At 38.4% G+C, this 22,186-nt stretch overlaps 1 protein-coding gene and 1 non-coding gene across 5 annotated transcripts in view; both read right to left on the reverse strand.

Moving 5' to 3' along the window:
* RBMS3 (RNA binding motif single stranded interacting protein 3) overlaps positions 1-22,186 on the reverse strand; it is an 827,213-nt gene that overhangs the window by 162,648 nt on the left and 642,379 nt on the right. For 3 of the 4 annotated variants that reach the window (XM_004377362.3, XM_004377363.2, XM_004377360.2), the window contains exon 7: positions 17,511-17,617. In XM_004377362.3, coding sequence (XP_004377419.1) covers positions 17,511-17,617 — 107 coding nt within the window. Of the gene's footprint in view, positions 1-11,675; positions 11,680-17,506; positions 17,618-22,186 lie in introns of all 4 variants that reach the window. The other variant, XM_004377361.1, reaches the window with a different exon arrangement.
* On the reverse strand, positions 2,668-2,774 carry LOC111820768 (U6 spliceosomal RNA). The gene has a single exon (XR_002824290.1). It is a non-coding gene; the product is annotated as a U6 spliceosomal RNA (small nuclear RNA).

Genomic DNA, 22,186 nt, shown 5'->3' on the forward strand with positions numbered 1-22,186 from the left:
TTTTTTTTTTTTTTGCTCTTTTATGTTTTGTATAATGAGAATTACTTTTATAACGGGGAAAACAGCTTACACTTCTCTTACACTTCTATCCTCTGTGATTTCTTCTAAAGTTTTAAATTTGGAGAGAAAAAAACGCACATTATTTATAAAAGTAATGCCTTAAGCCTTGCTGTGTCAGTAGAAGACAGAAGAGCTGAGATGGAATGAGGCTGTTACAAGCAGAAGGGTCAAGGTTAAAATGGGCAGGAGGTCAAGAATAAAGGCTGAAAATTCTGGGCTAATGACACAGCGTTTCTAGTAATAATCCCAAAATCTACTAGCTGAGAATTGAGGGTTTCATATATGATTCCAGATGTGTGGAAATTCAAAATATTATAAGGAATCCATAAAAACCACCAAACCTAAAGAACCAAACCTGTTGCCATAGAGTCAATTCCGACTCACAGTGACCCTATGGGACAGAGCAGAACTGCCCCATAGGGTCTCCAAGGAGAGGCTGGTGGATTGGAACTGCCGGCCTTTTGGTTAGCAGCCGTAGCTCTTAACCACTGTGCCAGAAGGGCTTCATAGAAACCACCAGTGAACAGAAAACCATAACATGACCTGATACTAAGTCGAGCTTTTAACAAAGAAAGGACTTTTTGTTTCCTTCCTGTTAAGGGAAGAACTAATCCTAGAAAACAATATGCTCTGAGAAAAACCGAGGGTAGACTATTGGTGCACTTGCTGAAAGGGGACATGAGAGAATAAACTCCTGGCCTTCATAACAGGCAGGTGTTAGAACTTCACCAGCAACGGCCCTGGCATGGTCAGGTGACTACCGAACGTTTGTGTCTCCCAGTGGGGCAGAGGCAGTCAATTTGCCACACATACAAGTTTCTGCTCTCACCAGCAGCAGGGATGTTCCCTGAGCTACTGTGCAACCAGCCTCTCTCTTGAAGGGAAGATGAGGGGCAAATGGTGGAGTAGACAAGGAAATTCTCAAGGTCTATAAAAGGGGGGTTATGGTTTAAAGTCAGGAAAGGTGTGCATCAGGGCTGTATCCTTTCACCATACCTATTCAATCTGTATGCTGAGCAAATAATCAGAGAAGATGGACTCTGTGAAGAAGAGTGGGGCATCAAGATTGGAGGAAGATGCATTAACAACCTGTGTTATGCAGATGATACAACCTTGCTTGCTGAAAGTAAAGAGGACTTGAAGCACTTATGATGAAGACCAAAGACTACAGCCTTCAGTATAGATTACACCTCAACATAAAGAAAACAAAAATCCTCACAACTGGATCAATAAGCAACAGCATGACAAAAGGAGAAAAGATTGAAGCTGTCAAGGATTCCATTTGACTTGGATCCACAATCAACCCCATGGAAGTAGCAGTCAAGAAATCAAAAGACGCATTGCATTGGGCGAATCTGCTGTAAAAGACCTCTTTAAAGTGCTGAAAAGCAAGATGTCACCTTGAAGACTAAGGTGCGCCTGACCCAAGCCATACTGTTTTCAACTGCCTCATATGCATGCGAAAGCTGGACAAAGAATGTGGAAGACTGAAGAAGAATTGATGCTTTTGAATTGTGGTGTTGGCAAAGAAGACTGAATATACCATGGACTGCCAGAAGAACAAACAAATCTATCTTAGAAGAAGTACAACGAGAATGCTCCTTGGAAGCAAGAATGGCAAGACTACGTCTCACATACTTTGGACATGTTATCAGGAGGGATCAGTCCCTGGAGAAGGACATCATGCTTGGTAAAGTGGAGGGTCAGCGAAAAAGAGGAAGACCCTCAACAAGATGGACTGACACAGTGGCTGCAACAATGGGCTCAAGCATGGCAACGGTTGTGAGGATGGCTCAGGATCGGGCAGTGTTTTGTTCTGTTGTACATGGGGTTGCTATGAGTTGGAACCGACTCCATGGCACCTAACAAAAACAACAACAACATGGTACATAAAACCAAAAACCAAACCTGCTGCTGTTGAGTCAATTCTGATTCATAGTGACCCTGTAGGATAGAGAAGAACTGCCCCATAGGGTTTCCAAGGAGCCACTGATGGATTTGAACTGCTGACCTTCTGGTTAGCAGCTGAGCTCTTAACCACTGCACCACCAGGGCTTCTTATGGTACATAGTCCTGAGATAAAATAGGAAAATCCTGGTAAATTGCCCTATAAAAGATGCCAACCAGCCTGTGGAATGGCTCACACCCCCTGATTGTCATCATTTCTGAAGTATTTTTATTCCAAATCATATTTGATAAGTATCATTCAACCAGTGAATTTTTTTTTTCCCCCAAAAGTCCTTTCCTTTGGCTTCTGTGACCCCTTCCCCTAGTTTTCTCCTGATCTCTTGGAGAGCAATTTTTTCTTTGGCATAACTTGCTCCACCTGCCTTTGAGATACTAGTGCCCAGGGCCAGGATTTGCCCTTCCTTCTCCCTCTGTACATAGTTACCAGGAGATGTCATTCCTTCCTGATCCCACCTATTACTTATGCTACAAAACCAAAAACCAAACCCATTGCCATGGAGTCAATTCTGACTCATAATGACCCTATAGGACAGAGTAAAACTGCCCCATAGAGTTTACAAGGAGCACCTGGTGGATTTGAACCACCAGCCTTTTGGTTAGCAGCTGTAGCACTTAACCACTACGCCACCAGGGTTTCCAAAAAATATGGAATGCTTCACGAATTTGTGTGTCATCCTTGCACAGGGGCCATGCTAATCTTCTCTGTATCATTCCAATTTTAGTATATGTGCTGCCGAAGCGAGCACACTCATGCTACAGTAAATCCTAAATCTTTGTCTCAAACTCAAGTATCTATCTTGGATTCCACACGTGTATGGTCACTGCCTTCTTTAAAGCTACCACCATTTCTTGCTTGAGTATTTACTAGTAACCTCCTCTCCCCGCTTCAATCACAACTTCCTTCCAATACATCAGCCATGCTATTTTTGTTGTTAGGATTGATCTCAAGAGATGTATATCTAACCCCACCATGGCTCTCATTTCCATGGCATCCTGTGACCTTTCAGGTAAAACATGGCTCATAGAAACCTTCATGATCAAGTCCCTATGTAACTATCAATTTCCAGAAACTTCTTGTGCAGCTCTGGGTCACCACCCTTCACCATATTCAGACATATCTTGACTTGAGCATGACCTCTGGCTCTTTGAAGTTGCAGTTCCTTTGCTGAAAATTCCCTGCTTCACTCGTCTGTGGGAACATTGCAATTCTACTCTTCCATTGTCAGACTAAATGTCATGACCTCATAAAACCTTCCCTGCTTCTCCATGCAGCATTCAGTGCTGTCTTTGTTCTGTCCCTGTGCCAGAGGATGGCAGCTCTTATTACCTCGCTTTGCCACATGTCATGGATTGAATTATGGCCCCCCCAAAATGTGTGTATCATTTTGGCTGATTCCCAGTATTGTATGGTTGTCCTCCATTTTGTGATTGTAATTTTATGTTAAAGAAGATTAGGATGGGATTGTAACACCCTTACTAAAGTCACATCCCTGATCCACTGTAAAGGGAGTTTCCCTGGGGTGTGGCCTGCACCACCTTATATCTTACGAGAGATAAAAGGAAAGGGAAGCAAGCAGAGAGTTGGGGACCTCATACCACCAAAAAAGCAGTGCCGGTAGCAGAGTGCATCCTTTGGACCTGAGGTTCCTAAGCAGAGAAGCTCCTAGTCCAGGGGAAGATTGATGACTATGAGGACCTTCCTCCAGAGCCCACAGAGAGAGAAGGCCTTCCCCTGGAGCTGATGCCCTGAATTTGGACTTTTAGCCTACTAGACTGTGAGAAAGTAAATTCTCTTTGTTAAAGCCATCTATGGTATTTCTGTTATAGCAGCACTAGATAACCAAGACACCCCGTGTTTCTCCTACCTAGATTCTTGGTCGTGTCCATCCTGGTACCTCCTCTTTCTAGCCCGGTGTTTGGAACATAATAGGAGCTCCCACTAAAAAAACCCATTGCTGTCAAGTCGATTCTGCCTCATAGTGACCCTACAGGACAGGGTAGAACTGCCCCACAAGGTTTCCAAGGAGTAGTTGGTAGATTTGAACTGCTGACCTTTTAGTTAGCAGCTGTAGCTCTTAATTACTGTGCCACCAAGGGCTCCAAATAGGAGCTCAGTAAATGTTTATTAAATGAATTGATAAATTAATACAAGACTTAAGAAGAATTACGAATTCAGACTTTAGTTAAATTTGCATTTGAAAAACGGAATTTGAATGTGTTTTTAATCTTCCCTTTTTTTATTAGTAAAATTTCTTTGTGGAAAAAGGTCAGCTGGACTCAGATGAACTTCTAAAGAAAATGTTTTCAGCCGCTGACTGGTCAGTAGAGATGGGGAAAGCAATATGATTATGAGGATTGCTTGTGAGACCTTACCAATCCCAATGCCAAAGAGTGGGGAGCCAGTGTACTTGGACCAAATCATGGGCAGGGAATCAGAGGCAGCTATGAAAGCTGGAGTCCTCTTCTCTAAGTTACCGACCCAGAGTGGGGAAGAGAGAGGGACTGTTGAAAGTCATCTTGACATAGTCAGGGGTGTCTCAGGAATAGAGCCAATGAGATGCAGGGGATTTATTGTTTATTAAAAATACTACAAATACCCACAGAACAGAGAAAACTAACCTCTTTATGTTTGGGAAAGGGGTGTCATGTTGTTGTTTATGCATTATGTGGTTACAATTGTTCTCTTTTTTGCCTTTTGCTAAAACATTCTTGTCATGCACACAGAAATGTCTCCCTTATATAGTAATAGAGAGGGACAAGATAGAAAGGTACAGACAAAATCAAGACAAGATGTCTGAGAATGTCTTGGCTTCAGAGAAAAACCTTGATTAAAAGGGAAACAGATGAAAAGGTATGACAGCTTTATATGATGTAGCTGGCTAGAGGTCTCAAAGTCTTGGGCGAAAAAAAATAAAGACCTAGTCTGATTTTGTCATCAAAAGCAAAGTTAAATTGAGCCTTGATTTATAACCATAAAAGAGACCTGAGGATGTTACAATTTTTTATGCAGGTGCTTCTGTTTTTATCTCAATCTAAATGACTGAACTTCATTGATTCCAAGACATCGTTTTTCCCTACATTTTAATATCTTTGGAACTGGGATTCACATGATACTGGATAGTATTTCACAGTTTGGCCAAGTTTCTGTTCTTTTTCAATTTTTTCTCATTGTGTAAAATACATATAAAACCCATTGCCGTTGAGTCTATTCTGACTCATAACAACCCTATAGGACCGTGTAGAGCTGCCCCGTAGGGTTTCTAAGGAGCAGCTGTGGATTGGAACTGCCGACCTTTCGGTTAGCAGACTGAGCTTTTAACCACTTTGCCACCAGGGCTCCTATATATATGTGTGTGTGTGTATGTGTGTGTGTATGTGTGTGTGTGTGTGTGTGTGTATATATGTAAACGTAAAATGTGCTATTTTAACCATTTTTAAGCGTACAATTCGGTGGCATTAATTATATTCACAGTTTTGTGCAACCATCACCACCATGTGTTTCCAAACTTTTTCATCACCCCAAACTGAAACTCTGCACCCATGAAGCATCAAATCCCCTCCCCCAGCCCATGGTAACCACCAACCCACCTTCTGTCCCTATGCATTTGCCTAGTTTAGATATTTCCTGTAAGAGGGATCACACAACATTTTTCCTTTTTGTCTGGTGTACTTCACTTACTATAATGCTTTCAAGGTTCATCCATGTCATAGCACTTATTAGAACGTCATTCCTTTATGGGGCTGCATAACATTCCATTTTATGCATATACCACATTTTATTTATCCATTCCTCTGTAGATGGACTTTGGATAGTCCCATCTTCTGGCTATTGTGAATAAGGCTGCGGTGAACATTGATGTATTTATTTGACTCCCTGCTTTCACTTCTTTCGAGTATTTACCCAGGAGTGGAATTACTGGGTCATATGGTTATTCTACTCTTAACTTTTACAGAAAAACTGTCAATTGTTTTCCACAGCAGTTACATCATTTTACATTCTCATCAGCAATGGACAAGTGTTCCGAGTTTCTTCACACCCTTACCAACACTTGTTATTTTCCTTTTTTTAAATAATCGCCATCCTAGTGAGGGTGAAATGGTATCATGGTGGCTTGGATTTGCGTTTCCCTAATGATTAATGATGTTGAACATCTTTTCATGTGCTTATTGACCATTTGTATATCTTCTTTGGAGAAACGTCTATTAAAGTCCTTTGCCCATTTTTTAATTGGGTTGTTTGTATTTTTTGCAGTTAATTTGTAGGAGTTCCTTATATATTTTGGCTATTAAACCCTTATCAGATATATAGTTACCAAATATTTTCTCCCATTCTGTGGGTTGTCTCTTCACTTTCTTGATTAAGTCTTTTGATGCACAAACATTTTTAATTTTGAGGAAGTCCAATTTATCTGTTTTGTCTTTTGTTGCTCAAATGTTTGATATAATAATGTACTTAGATGCACAAAAGTTTTTAATTTTGAAGTACAATTTATTTTTTATTTTGTTGCTTGTGCTTTTGGTGTAGTATCTAAGAATCCACTGTCAAATACAAGGTCTTGAAGATTTACCCCTTTTAAGAGTTTAAGGTTTAGATCATGTATTTAGGTCATTGATGTATTTTGAGTAAATTTTTGTATATGGTGTGAGATGGGGTGCAGTTTCTATTCTTTTTTTTTAGTGGTATTTTAAATAATATTTCATCTTTAAATGATGGTATCTAAGCATCAAGGACACAGTGTATATATATTTAAAACTGACCATGCCATAATAAGTACAGTTCAAAAATATAAAATTCTGTGGTGACTTCCAGTGTGATCCTGTGCAGCTAGTTAGGTGAAACTTCCAGGTGTCTGACTAATTGACCCATATTTTTCCATGCCCCAGCTGCTGTTTGATGCCACATGGGGGGTCGTAAACTGTGGCTTCAATATTGATGGGCATGATTCTGAGACTCGTGGTGGGCTGGGAGTGCCAGGGCAGTTCCTACAACTCCAGAAATCTCCCAGTTGGTTGGTGCTCCATTTATTTTTCCTAATCCATGGAGATGGAGCCAGGGGATACTGGGGACATGGAGATAACCGTCAGGCTTTCCTCTTGTGATTGTTTGCTATGATCTTCCTAGCCTCAATCTTCTCCTATACCCCTGACTTCTATCCCACCCCAAGAACATACATATGCTAGTCCATTTTCTTCCTTGCAAATGGAGGCTAGGTAAAGAAGTGGATCACCAAATACATTATATACAAAATTACATTACTACAGGATTTACTAGATTTACTTTTTATTTTTAGTGACCATTGGTTAGTAGATATTGTACCCTGCTATTTTAAAATAAGACAAGGCTTAATACGTAAAACTGTTACCATGCTGAATTACTGAGAATTCAAATTCTTGTGCCAATGGGAAGATTTCTTTTATAATTAGAAGGGTCATTTATCTTGAACCTGCTCTCTAAATTGCAGACAAAGCATATGATAATAAATAAGAGCACATCTGGTAAACTAGCTTACCGACTCAAACTTGTAATGCTGGCAAGCATCATAACAGTCAACTACTCCTTTCAAGATCACCTATGTAAATATTATCCTTCAGTTCAAGGTTCAAAGGAAAATTTGCAGAACCTGGCCATGTTGGCAGATATGTCTTCCTTTTTTGCCCAAAGTCTTGTTAAAGAAAATAATTGGGCTACTAATTGCACCAAAGAAAAAGTAGTGGACTATATAGACACTATTCCTACATTCACAGATTATGGTCTAAGACATTCTGAGTCTGCATGCTGTTACAAAGCTTTCCAAATAATGCCTTAGATATACTATTTTATAGGAAATTGTGTTTGCTTGAATGGTAACTTTATAGATAACCTTTTTCTCTCTAGATTCTATGTAGTGCGTTTGAAGCATATTTGCCTTTACTTCCACAGCCATCCTTGTGCCCTTAAACATCCTTTTTTTTTTTTTTCATATCAATGTGACCCATTTTGGTTCCTAAAGTAAAGCGGTAATAGCCTTCTCCTTATGCAGATACATGAGTAAATAACAATTTTATAAATGACAGTAGGAATAACTCAGTGTGCCAGGTTGAAGATTTTTTCTAGCTAAGGAAGGTATATAAATCTTTTTATTGGGTCAAATTTTTAATGGTTTTAAGAAATGATGATTACAAGTCAACTGGTCACTCATAGAGACATTAAATTAATGAGAATAGAATCAGGGCTTTTTCCAAATTCCTTAGAAAGTTTTGACTTCTTGGTTGAATATAGTAAGAACTCTATGGCTTTAAATCCATACAAATTGGTAATTGGTGCTAACAAAACTCTTCAAATAAATGTAATTTATGTAATTTACTCATGTATTGGTATACTATAACTTTTGATACTCAAGCAAATTATATATATATATATATATATAAACCTGTTGCCATTGAGTCAATTCTGAATCATAATGACTCTATACGACAGAGCAGAATTGTCCCATAGAGTTTCCAAGGAGTGCCCAGTGGATTTGAACTGCTGACCTTTTGGTTAGCAGCTGAGCTCTTAACCACTGAGCCACTAGGACTCTTTCATATAATTAGGAGGGGCAAAAATTTAATCAATAGACTATACTGCACTAAATAACAAACACTGTAAAACAATTTTGAATCAGTAACTTCAGGAGTCTTTCAGTAAAAAAAAAAGAAGAAATGTTGTAAATATCATTAATACCACTTTTGTAAGGACTCTAAAAATTCTATACACAGAAGAATTTGGTAACATCACCTTCAATATATAGATAAGGAAGTGGAACCATAAAGATTATTCCTATTCAGTTTCAGTCACAGTATATGCAAGAGAGTTCCTGTTGCCCAATTCTTTGTAAAATCCAGTAAGACAAACATTGTGGCAATAGAATGCTTCTGTCAAAAAGAATTGCCTTGAAGGCTACTGGGAAGTCCTTGATCATGAGGAGTTTTTTACTCATGCTTCTCAAAGCCACCAAGTGGAATAAGTATCTTGGGTATTCAAAATTAATTGCCATTATTTGTCAGGGTAAGTAGGTTAGTAATTCATCTTCATTCCCTTTAAAAACACCAACCATGTAATTTATTGCTTCTTGGTAGTAGCTCAGTCTTTTCCTTGAATTCTAGCAATAGTTCATGTTTTTCTTTTTTGTTCCTTTTTTTTCTTTTTGGCATGTATCTTCTCCATGCAAGCCCCCTCCTCCTATCATCTCTTGCCTTTTGTACAATGAGTACATGACTTTCAAGGGAAAAACTGACTACAAACTTTAAAATCACATACGGTTATAGTTCTATATAATGCTTTACAATTTGAAATGTGATATTATAAAATATTAATACAATGTGGGTCAAAGTTAAAATATATTAGTTTCTACTTGTTTTGTAATATGTTGTATTAAAAAAAATTCAGCAGGAAAATCATATTGACAGTAAATTTTCTTTTAAATAAATGCTACATCATTAAAAATCACTGCAATTTGGAATAAATTGATGCAGCCATAAAATTGGAAATCAAGGATCAAAGCATTCTAGTCATAAAACCCGTTGCCATCAAGTCGATTCCAACTCATAGCGACCCTACAGGACAGAGCAGAACTGCCCTATAGGCTTTCCAAGGAGCAGCTGGTGGATTCGAACTGCTGACCTTTTGGTGAGCAGCCGAGTTCTTAACCACTGCACCACCAGGTGACCATTCTAGTCATAACACATAGCAAAGCTGGTTTTCAGGTTAAAAAGCTCTGAGTGGTACAGACGATATTATTGTGATAGTTATAATAATAGCTAATACTTCTCAATATAGTTTGCCAGCACAGCGCTTAGTGCTTTCCATTTCCCACCTCATTTAATCCTTCCTATTACTAAATACGTCCATTTATCATTCTCATTCTACTGATGAGTAAACTGAAATTCAAGGAGATTGAAGAATTTGCCCAGTATCACTCTAGAACTTGTCCCCTTAACCACTAAAGCAGAGTGCCTGGAAAATTATGGAGGAAAGAAAATATCATCAAGCACATCACAGACAGTGAGACACACGATTCCTCAAAATTATTATTCACAAAGCGTGCATCAGAGGACTTAAGATTTATTAAATATTTATACCCAAAGCTCAAGGTGCTTCTTGAAACACTGTTTTCACTGTGCCAGGCAGCAACTCAGGGGCAGAGAAGCTTCCACTGGCCAAGATACAAGTGGGGATTTCCAACTACGGGGAGTATTTCTGGTTTGCAAATGCAGATAGACCAATTTATTTTAAGTTACCCACCCTGAAAGGCAAACAAACAAAGCTTCGTGATAAGACAAATGTAAACCGATGCTCTGTGGCTGTAGTTCTTGTCATGTTTATTATTATTATTTAGGCTTTGGTTTTCTTTCACTGTTGGATAGATTTGCAACCAGTTACAGGTGGTGATTCTATTCCTACAACACTAGAGTATATTATAGTCCACTTTCAATCTCTTACTCGATAAACAGAGAAGAGCTTTGCAATTGAAGGCTCCGGGGGTGTTCACAGTCTTGTCCATAGCATCCAGTACTGTGCCTCACAAGTAGGGGGGACTCACTAAATGCCTACTGAATGCTTTTTGTTTAAGCCACTCTTCAATACCCCCTTTTACAATTTTTATTTCCAAAAGAGTTCTGGATTATTTTATAAGATTTTTCTGCACAAAGGCATCATACATTTAGGAAAGTAAGAAATCAAATAGGAAACAAAAGGGAATTGAGCGGGTTCTCCCTTGAGGCCAGGGTGGCTCCTTATCCCTCCTTGCATCCTCAGAGTTGTAGCATAAAGTATACGCTGTGGAAGGAGCGTATGTTTTCTAACAATAGTTACCATGATGGTGATAAAAACTGCCGAAATTGATAATTATGATGTCAAATCTATGTGTATTCACTTTCATTTAAATAACAAAAGCTAACAACCAAACAAAAAGGAAATAATCCCTTAAAGAAAATGTTTATTAACCTGGGACCTGAATATAGGATTTAACTATTGTGTTGTGGAGTATGGCTATCTGCCAACTTAGAAATCTAAAAAGCCATCTCTGTCTCAACCATAAATGGATTTTGTCAGAATGAGTAATTACTCCCAATGCCTTGAGGCTCAGCAGGGAGGAAGCTGGGTATTTGGAATCAGGTTTATCAACTTTGCTTGCACTTGGCCATGGACTTCATAATAGCCTGGGAAATCCCATTTTCCCACATGACCTTTGCAGGCCTTCATTCGCTTACTGGCACTGAAGAGAATTTTTATTAATAGTAGCTCTGAATGGAGAAGAAGCGTTATAAAACTTTGCAGCACAGAATAAGTTTTCATCCATCACTGAAAACAAGTTGACTTTGGGTCTGAAAATAGATAACATATGATCTGGGTTATAGGTCATAACAAATCACTTAGCTGAAATTGGCTGTGTTAAACTGATAACCTTAGTAAGGACTGATGGAGCTTCCAGCTCACTAATAGTGGATTTTGTGAGCTACTCATTTAAGAAAATTTAAAGTACGCCATGTCAGTATATTACATCTCTTCAAGTTTTTCCTACTAACAGCCCACACAGGGCCATAGCATCGCACTATCCCAGGGGTGCCATTCACTACTAGTTTGTGTGCATGGCACCCCCTGGAGTTGTGTAGTGCATATCCTACACCGTACTCAGAGACCTGTGTCTTGGGCAAATAAAGATGAACTTAAATAAAATGTCTTTGAGAAATAATATACCATTATGCCTCACCTAAATGTTACCCTTTAGTTGAGAACAGCTAAGGAATTTCAGAAGTTCTTGGGTGGTACAAATGGTTAAGCTGCTTGTCTGGTAACCAAAAGGTTGGAAGTTCAGGTCCACTCAGACGTGCCTTGGAAAAGGCCTCGCAATTCACGTTTGAAAAATCAACTGTTGAAAACTCTCTGGAGCACAGTTTTACTCTGACACAAGAGTTGGAGCTGACTCAATGGCAACCAGTTATTGGTTAAGGAATTCCAAACCTCAGTAAACCTGGCATTCCACCCAAAACAACTTCCTTGATTTTCCCTCCAACTTACATGAAAACTATTCCTGGGACCTTGAGTGTTCATAGGTAACACTACCACATTAGTCCCATTAGTTCATATTCATATCCAGACTGCGAAGCTAATCTTTGGAGAGAACATATTTGTTATTTTTTATTGATTTTAAATTGACGCTAGCAGAGAACTGTAAATAAGATAAAGGCAAGAAATGTCACTTTATGGATTTCTGTTTTTATAATAAAATCTTCGCATTTTTTCACTAGACATCTGAGTACTTAGTTGGGTAATTGCTTGTTCGATTGCCATGTCTCTTGTTTGTGTCTATGGCCAAAATATTAGAAGCATAATTCTCAAAGCAACTGTTATCAATGACATTTACTGACTCAATTAGTACAGGGCTTGGTAAGATTTTATGAGAGCTAGATTAGAGTGTTGACACTAGTAAGATCTGATTCATTTATATTTGCAACATTAAAGGATAAAAGCCCAGCATAAAAACTTGAAGAAACAGCACCATCTTATGTGATTTAAAACTTAGCATTTACTTATATTTGAAAATTCTACGGGAAGCGCAAACACTAGTCACCTTAAAAGTTAATATAACTAACTTCATTATAGAAATAATTTCAAAATTTGAGTTATTCTCCTCACTGTAATGGGAAGTTACCCCTTCTTTCATTTGATCCAATTGTCTTTACAACATAATTGAATAAGGGTGGAAAAATATGTATACTACAAGTCAGTATATGTGCCTACGTGTGTGTTGTGGAATGAATGAATGAACGTCTTATTTTAATTTACTATTATCTTACTGAGTCAGGAAGGTTGCCAGATCTCAAAACCTGGTCATCTTGGAAATTCTTACACCAATTTGGTTTTTGATCAACTGTTCTTATCATTTGGGTATACAGAGTCCAAATCAATCCGGTGGCTTCTTTGTAGTCACTGTAAATATATTCCTTGGGAACACAGAAGGAGGCAACGAGAGTTCCTCTGCCTTCATATTCCTGATATATTTTTGAGCTGGTTTGAAACAGTCCTGTTCCCCAGTAGGTCACTTGGGACAGAACTAACAAAGGTGTTCTCCGCAGCATTTTTTCTGAAATAAGGACTGCAAATATGGCCTTAGATGCAATGTTGTAGGGGTTAAAGTGATAATAAAGTGAAGCCACCCCAGAGCTGGGGGTAATATTAAAAATATTTCACCACTATATAGAAGAAACACTGGCCAACTGGGATGTAAATGCTGAAGGAGGATCCCAGGGGAACTTCTGGTGTACTAGCCAGTACCCTATTCTTGCTGGATGGTGTGTTCTCGAGTTTCTGGAAGGGTCCCCAGAGTGGTAGGAAGAGTGGAGTCACACTGGTCAAATAGAGGAAGGGGCTCTTTACCAAATGATACAGGCATATTTTAATACTTTAAAAACCAACTTGGCTCTTCTGGTTTATAGAAGTTGACTATCACTCCTGTCCTTGGCTCAAGCTTCTCAAAGTGAGGACAAAAAATACCTTAGGGTCCCCAAGATCCGTTCAGGAGATCCAGAAGGTTCACGCTTTTCTAACCATAAATCTGTGTGAAGTCAGATGTTATTCACATGCTTAAACCAAAACAACATACAGCAACAGATAAATGGTGAAGCACACATCACAGCGATTTGCAAAAATGTGCCACTCTTGTCAAAAAATGTATTTTTGCTTTGAAAAATAGAGCTAATTTTCATAAAAAGATATTTTTTTGTTAATATGCAATGAGTTTACTACTGTTTATTTTAATAAACTAATGAATAATAATTTTCAAGAGTGTAAAGGGATCCAGAGGCCGAAGAGTTTGAAAACTGCTGCTTTAGGAAATAAAATGATAAGAACTCTAGAGCATCAGAAAAGAGGGGCCTAAGAGTCCCCATCCCTTGAAGATTCTTGATTAAGAGAGTTCTGGTTGTCACTTGAAAGATTAGTTAATAACTTTATAATATCTCTTTACAATATTCCATAAGTGTTTTTCACTTATGCAAAAATACATCCACCAGCATATACTTATACTCCAATTCCTTGCTAATTTACTTTTGTGTATAAAGTTTCCAGAATAAGTTTATTAGATGGACATGCATTTCACCAAAACTATGCTAATAAAATTATCAAAACGTCACCCAGAAGAAAACAGCTTTAAGTAACAGATTAAAATTATAACTAGCCTATCAATTGTTATTTTTGTGGTACTTCTAAAATACTTGCAATCCACTTGTTTTGTATCTTAAGCATTTCATTAGAAATGCTTTTCACATCATCATTTTTTAACTTCACTTTTAAGAGAGAAGAAAGGTAAACATTAGCCTTCCTGTTGCTGTCAAGTCAATTCCAACTCATAGTGACCCTTCAGGACAGAGTGGAACTGCCCCATAGAGTTTCCAAGGAGTGCCTGGTGGATTCGAACTGCTGACGTTTTGGGTTAGCAGCCGAGCTTTTTAACCACTGTGCCACCAGGGCCCCAACATTACCTTAGTCTGTGCCATTATCTCAAATTCTGAAGCAGCTCAATCAAAGTTACCATCTTTCACCTTATCTAAGACAACAGGGATTGAAAGGTGCACCATTGTTTTATATACCAAAACAAAGAAGCAAAAAGAACACCTAGGAGGTTCTCCTGATACATCCAGGATGCCAGAGGGCTACACCTTTAGTGCAGAAGTAAATGAGAAACAAAACCAACCATCAGACATGGACACTAAGGAAAGCTGCATGTCTCCATCTTGACACTGGATGAAGGAAGGGGATCAAAAAAAAAAACAAAAAAAAAAACTCCCCTGAGAATTTAACCCACAGTCCTCACTTTGATTAGTGTTTCAATTCATGCAACCAGTGTGGTCAAGGACCTTAAGCAGAGAATGTGGAGTAATTTCATATAGATAGTGCCTCCAGGTGGCTACCAAAAACCAAACCAAACCTGGTGCCCTTGAGTCAACTAGGAGGAATGAATACAATTGTCTTGTAAGATGCCGTTAATATATAACAGGAGAACCAATTTCAAAAGTGTTAAAATATGGGGAAAAAATATACCACCACCACCAACAAAAAAAGTGTTGTAGAATCAATGAAATACGGTAGTTAGAATTTACTGGTACATAAAAATTAAATATTACCTATATAGGATTAGTTTGTATCATATCATGCTTTATCAATTATTGTAGTACACTTTAAATTACTCTAGCAAGTACAATGCCAGGGAAAATAGAAGAAAAAAATTGTAACGATGGGCATGCAGAGTTATCCAATATTCTTGATGTGTCTACTTCTAAAACTACAAAGTAAACAAAATTAACATGTTCATCTCCAAAACAAGGTATTTTATATGTGTAAAAAAAAAAAAAAACTCATTGCTGTCGAGCCTATTCTGACTCATAGTGACCCTATAGGACAGAGCAGAATTGCCCCATAGAGTTTTCAAGGAACAGCTGGTGGATTCAAACTGCTGACATTTTGGTTAGCAGCCGAGCTCTTAACCACTGCACTGCCAGGGTTTCCATTTTATATGCGTACTTCTAGTAAATGCTGTTTCTTTTTTGAATGATTTCTTTCCTCTGTGTCTACACATTTAGAATACGTTTTTATCAATCACAGATAAATTACTATGGCCTCTTGATTTTCATAGCTCAACAGGAAAATCCACAGCTCCTAAAAAGCAAGTTTTAAAAGCAAAGACACCTTCAAAACATTTACACTGTAAGGTGTTCTGGGTCCTAGACTTGACTTCATAATACTTCCACGTCATGGAACACATGGTGTTTATCATGCTCTGAACCAAAAACCCTTGATTCTCTCTACAGTGGCAGGGTGGCAGCTCTAATTCTGCATTTCCTTACTGTATATTGATTCCGTTTCCAAGAAATGTAGGCTCAGATTGAGGAGTCTTGCTGCATTTGGTATCTATTATGTGAGTGTAATACTGCAGGCTCTTAAGGAGACAGGAAGTAAAGTCTCAGTCATTAATGCTAACTTGCATAATGGAGCCTTGGGGCTATCTGGTTATGGCCTGGAATCCAGAGACATTTCTAATCAGTAGATAGTTGACCCAAACAAATGGAAAAAAAAACAAGTATGTCTCCCTGGACCATGGATGTTTGGAATGGGATGGATGTGGTAATGAGTGCTATCAGTCATCAGCTGTCTTCTGGGGATAATGGGACTGCCCACGGATGCGCTAAACTCCATGATAAAATTACATGTATAGGTCATTCCCGCTTCTCTTTTGAACACAACATAAATTGCCTTTTTAAAGTTGAGAATATTGAAATGCTTGCTTTTTTTATTAGCTTTAGATGCTCAATGATGATTCTCTTTTTCATGTCTTAGGGTCCCAAGTTACAGATTACACAGTTCTTCAACATAGCTATGAACTTTTCCGAGGGGTTCTGAGACCTGTCTGAAAATTCTCAAAACAACAGTAGTCTTATAAACCGAAGAATGGCTAACGGTTGTGCTGAGAAAAATTCCAGCGTTCTTTATTTCCTTGCAACTGGTCTCTTAGTGTTGAAAATATAAATCGCTGCATTAAGTAGGATGCCTCTTAAATGATAAACGGATGAAGTAGGTGTTTTGAATAGAAATACTAAATAAAGCTCCTCTGTTGAAATTATGGCCTTGGTACAGAATGGCATTTATTCAAGTCATTCAAACAACTTCATTCCATTTCACAAAGAATGAAAAGACCTCATAGAAGCCTAGGCTTTTCTTTTTTTTCTTGTCTCCTTACAATAAAAAAGTAACCAAACAGAATCCATTCCCAAGTGGCATTGGATCCATAAGCTTGCTTTTCTACTATTCTGTATTAGAAGGATAAATGGATGAACAACTGTTAAAGATTTTCCTTCACCCTGATGTGGAAAGCAAAACGCCATGTGTATCAACTTTTCTTTCTCTTTCTTGACTAACAGAAAACATCTCATTATGTACACCTGTATATCAGTATTATATGTATGTATATGTATATACATATGTGTAACATATACCAACACATTATGAATGTGTGGTCACATGCATAAATATACATAGATGTACAAGTCGACAGATCTTCTCAATGGTAGAATGAAACAGATCTAAATTTTCATTTGCATTTTTCAAAATACATTTAGCTCTCACTGTTGATTTCACTGAAAATATGTTCTTAAGTAATTAGCCCCTCATTTTATAACCATTACACGATTACAGATCAGTTCTTTACAGATAAGTCTTTCCATGAGTGCCTTTTGGGTTCAAGATTTCTGAAGACAGAAAACTTGCTGTAGCGTAGAACTGAGGCTGATTTTGAAGTCCTATTTTATCTTGAACACATCTGTACAGGTCTAGCTCATTTCCACCCTTTGAAGTCATTTGGTTTTCCACTGGACCCGATTTCATCATGGCATCCAAAATCAGCCTTGCTGCCCTTCTAAGGGGTGTCTGCTCCCAAATTTCTGAGCAAAAGTTGTCAATCAGGACTCACCTCTCCTTCCCTGGGCCAAGGCCTCCCGTTCTGGGTGTATTTGCTTTGATTTTGTCTCTTCTTTTGTCCTCCATCAGCGAATTTGCACAGTAAAGGCTCACTAGGGGCTGTGAAGATAAGAAACCAATTCCACATTAGCAACCCCCCCCTTAATAACTAGTGATTATTTGAGTCACAGTAGTGCTTTGTAATGCATGTCTTTTGAAGTAACATCTCGCTTCGAGAGAGATATTTGGCCCCCTTTTAGTCTCAACTCCGTTGGCCGCTGTTGTAACTGGGCTTCAAAAACCCACTGGCAGACCATAAAAGAATATAACAAATATTGTTGAAAAAATAATCAGATGAAGTGGAATGTGAACTCGCCTTAGAAGTAAAGAGAAAAGCGTTGTCTCCTTCCAGTTATGTTAGAAACTTATTCATAACTGGTATTTGTGCGTGGATAAATATTTCCCTCTCAAAGCAACTGTGTTTTTACTGTAGAAACGGGAGGATTCTCTTCTGGAAAGAGATACTTAGGAGTTTCTTTCTAAAAAGAGAGTGATTTTGCTAAGTACAACCAAATGAGCTTTGTTTTCTCATTAATACTTTGCTATTTCAGAAAGGCTAGAAGTTGATCGTCCACCCAACCACTCTTACTTCATTTTCCCAGTAAAAATCTAGCTAGGATTCTAGGGAGAACAATTATTAAACTATTAAGTAAACCATATGATACAAAGGACGTAGTTGTAGGTGGTGGATTGTGTACTGGGAAAAATGAAGTGGTCCTGGGTAACTTATGCAAATTTATTTCCCAAAAGGAAGTGACCAAAACTAAAGTATGTCAGAGCTCTTCTTTCAACAATATTATTGCAAAATTACTATTTTTAAGACACACCAGGGCAAAAATGAATTCTTTCAGAACTGACAAATCCTTCCATAGTCCTTGTTATTTGGAAAAATTGCTACTTGTTATTGTGACCAGTGTATTTAAAAAAGAATAAAAAAGAGAAACTCCTGTTGGCCTAACAAACATGATCAGTAGATTAAGATGGCTGGGAGGGCTTTCATTGTTGTTGCTGTTAGTTAATTTGCTTGACTAAACCAAATATTAAGTTTACAGTCTGAACACGAGAACGACAATCCCTCCCTACTCTCTTCCCGTTCCTCCCGTTGGAAAATGTGTTCCGTTATAGAGGAACTGTGCTACTGTCCCTAACACTTCACTCCTCCCTGTATCCTCACACTTTACCATGTCATTTTATCCAGCCCTCTCATTCTGACTCTTGGACTGACCCCATGTGCCTTCTTTGGCCAATGGACTCTTAGCAATAGTCTCAAACAGAGGTTTGAAAAGAGTTGAGGCATTGGGCTTGCTTCTTTTCCTCCTCTCTTATGTGATCATTACCAGGCTAGTCTGCCAGAGGATGAGACATGAATGAAGGTGAGTCATCCCAAACATCCCAGCCAAGGCCATACTAGATCATCCAACACCTAGATCAGCCACCATCCAGACATGTGAGATCATCTGAGATTAGCAAGGTGCTTATTTAACCTACAGTTGATGGCAGAAAAATGTATGAGCCTACGTGAGATCTCCTAAGTCCACCCCAAAAATATGTGTACTAAATAAATTTGTATTGTTTCACTCCACTAAGATTTTGTAATTGATATGTGGCATTATTGTCTTAATAGATAACTGACACATTTCCCAATACCCATTTCTTCCCATTCCCCACTCCCAGCCAGATTGCTTATATTTTCTAATGGATGAAGCTAAATACTATCATAAAATCATAGGACTTACAATTGTTTTCAAACTCAGTAATGGAAAAATAATACAGAAAAACAGGCATATTTACAAATAAATATTTTAAATTCATTTGGTTCTAAAGGATAATGATATTTTATCCACCACTTTGACCAATGCTTTCTATTAACAGCACAACTCTGCTCATTGGCACTAGAGGAAATGGCTCAAAGGGAAAGGGGGTCACCACTGGCCAAGATAAATGAAAAACAAAATGTCTTATCTGTCTATAAAAACAGCATGTAGGTATGTGTAAATCATCCTGGCATGTGCTCTGTACTGTATTTTTACGCAAATAACATACACCTTCTACGTTTGCTTGCTAACCAGACCATCCCACTACGAAGTATTTTCATAAGTGCTGCTATGTCAATTTTTTTATATGTTGCTGTAGAAAAATCAGCATAGCTGTTAACAAGAATACCTAGAGGGGGAGGGTGTGGTTGGCAAACAAATGTAGAAGGCATGTGTTATTTGCATAAAAATACGGTATACAGAGAGACAGCACTCAACAAATAGCATTGCCTCATTGAGCACAGGTGATTTTCATGCTGCTCTAATGAGAGCAGACTTGGGTGATTTGGTGACGCTACAAAAATCACAAAAGGGAAAGGCTGCAACTTGGAATGTCTGCAGACAGTCAGTGCCCTCACATTAGAAGTCACCTAAATCCTTACTCCAGATGAAAACGTAAAGGCTAAATGTAATTACTGGACCTCAATAGAATATACCGTATTTTACCCAAATAATGCGTGCCTTCTGCAATTGTTTGCCGGTCGTGCTTTCGTCCTATGAAGTATTTCTGTAAGTGCGCTATAGTAATTTTTCTACAACATGGGGAAGAGGACTGGCATGGTGGTGCTTGTGAAGGTGGCTTGAGGGGCAGGTGCAGCTGGCAAACAAATGCAGAGGGTGTGTGATATTTGTGTAAAAATATGGTAATATTGGCTTCCCCCTTTTTTTGTAAATAATATTTTGTTGAGTTTTTGGTGAAAGTTTACACAGCAAGTTAGGCTCCCATTTGACAGTTTTTGTGCATAGTGTTCAGTGGCATTAGTAACATTTATGACAATGTGCCAACATTCTCCTTACTTGTGTTCTGTTTGTTTCATTGCCAGTACTCTAGTTTCCTTGCTCCCTTATCATCTCATCTTTGCTTTTGAGTAACTGTTCATCTTTTGGTCTAATACAGATGGTTTTTAAGTAGTGCATCGATCTTACAGGTAATATACTTTATTTTGTATGCCACTCTGCTATTTCCCTAAAAGGTGCTCTCAGGGTATAAGATTGGTTCTCAGTTTAAAGAGTGACTTAGGACGATAGTCTCAGGGAGTCTTCTGTTCTCTACTATTCCAGTTTGTCTGGGTTTTTCTTTTTAAAAAAATTTGAGTTCTTCTCCACAGTTTTCTCCCATTCTGTCCCGAACCATCAACTGTGACCATGGTCAGAATGCTCAATGGTGCTAGCCAGGCACCATCTAGTTCTTCTGGTCTCAGGACAGATGAGATTGTGGCTCACGTAGACTTGTTTCTGCTCTGAGATTCTGTTTACCTTCTTACTGTTTTGCTCCTAGTGTGTAGAGGTCAGTAGTTGTATCTAAGATGGCTGCTTGCAAACTTTAAAGACCCCAGACACTGCTCACTTTATATGGATGCAGAACATGACTTTTGTGAAGTATGTTATGCCAATTGACTGAGTTGTCCCATGAGACTGTGGCCTTAAGCTTTCAAACCCTGAAAACCAATCTTGGAAAGTATTTGGTTATGTCTGATGAATATCTGTATTTGTGTTTTCAATGAATACACGTGCCTGGACTCACATATTTATATTTACACGTACCTATAGATATTTCTATCTGTTCTCACCTATGTATATACCTGTACCTACCGAAATACCAATAGGACTCCATTCATATGTGCTCAAACACTTGTTTTTACCTTGGTTGTGCTGTGTTCACTACATTCACATTTGGTGTCACTTTTCCTATCACCAAAAATCACAATCCTCTATGATCTAAAGCGTACTTTCTCCTCCACTCCTCCTCTCCCTGGTAACCAGTAACAAACATTGGTATCTATATATCTATTTTTGCCTTCTTATAAAAGAGGGATCATACAACATTTGTCCTTAAATTCTTGACTTATTTCACTTAGCATTATGCCCTCCAGGTCCATCCATGTTATATGTTTTGCAGACTCATCATTGGTCTTTATGGTTGCGTAGTATTTCATTGTACGTATGTACCACAATTTGCTTATCCATTCTGCTGCTATCATGAATAAAGCAGCAATGAACATAGGTGTACATGTCTCTGTCTGTGTCTTTATTTTTAGGTCTCTAGGGTATATATCTAGGAGTGGGATTGCTGGATCATAGGGTAGTTCTATTTCTAATTTTTTGAGAAAGTGTCATATGGTTTTCCATACTGGTTGTACCATTTTATGGTCACACCAGCAATGGAAAAGTGTTCTAATCTCCCCACATTCTCACCAACATTTGTTTTTATCTGTTTTTTTGTTTTTTTTTTTAATCAGTGCCATTTTAGCTAGGAGAAAACAGTATCTCATTGCAGTTTCTTTCTTTTTTAATTCTGCTTTAGATGAAGGTTTACAGAACAAATTAGTTTCCCATTAAACAATACACATATTGTTTTGTGACATTGGTTGCCAACCCCACGACATGTCAACACTCTCCCCTTCTTGACCTTGGGTTCCCCTTTTCCATTCCTCCAGCTTTCCTAGCCCCTCCTGTCTTCTTGTCCTTATCCCTGGTCTGGTGTGCCCATTTAGACTCATATATGTGGTTGAGCTATGTGCTTTGTGTTCCTGTCTAATCTTTGGCTGAAGGGTGAACCTCAGGAGTGACTTCAGTACTGAGTTAAAGGGGTGTC

Source organism: Trichechus manatus, unplaced genomic scaffold (assembly GCF_000243295.1).
Source record: "Trichechus manatus latirostris isolate Lorelei unplaced genomic scaffold, TriManLat1.0 scaffold00049, whole genome shotgun sequence".
NCBI classification, from domain to species: Eukaryota; Metazoa; Chordata; class Mammalia; order Sirenia; family Trichechidae; genus Trichechus; species Trichechus manatus.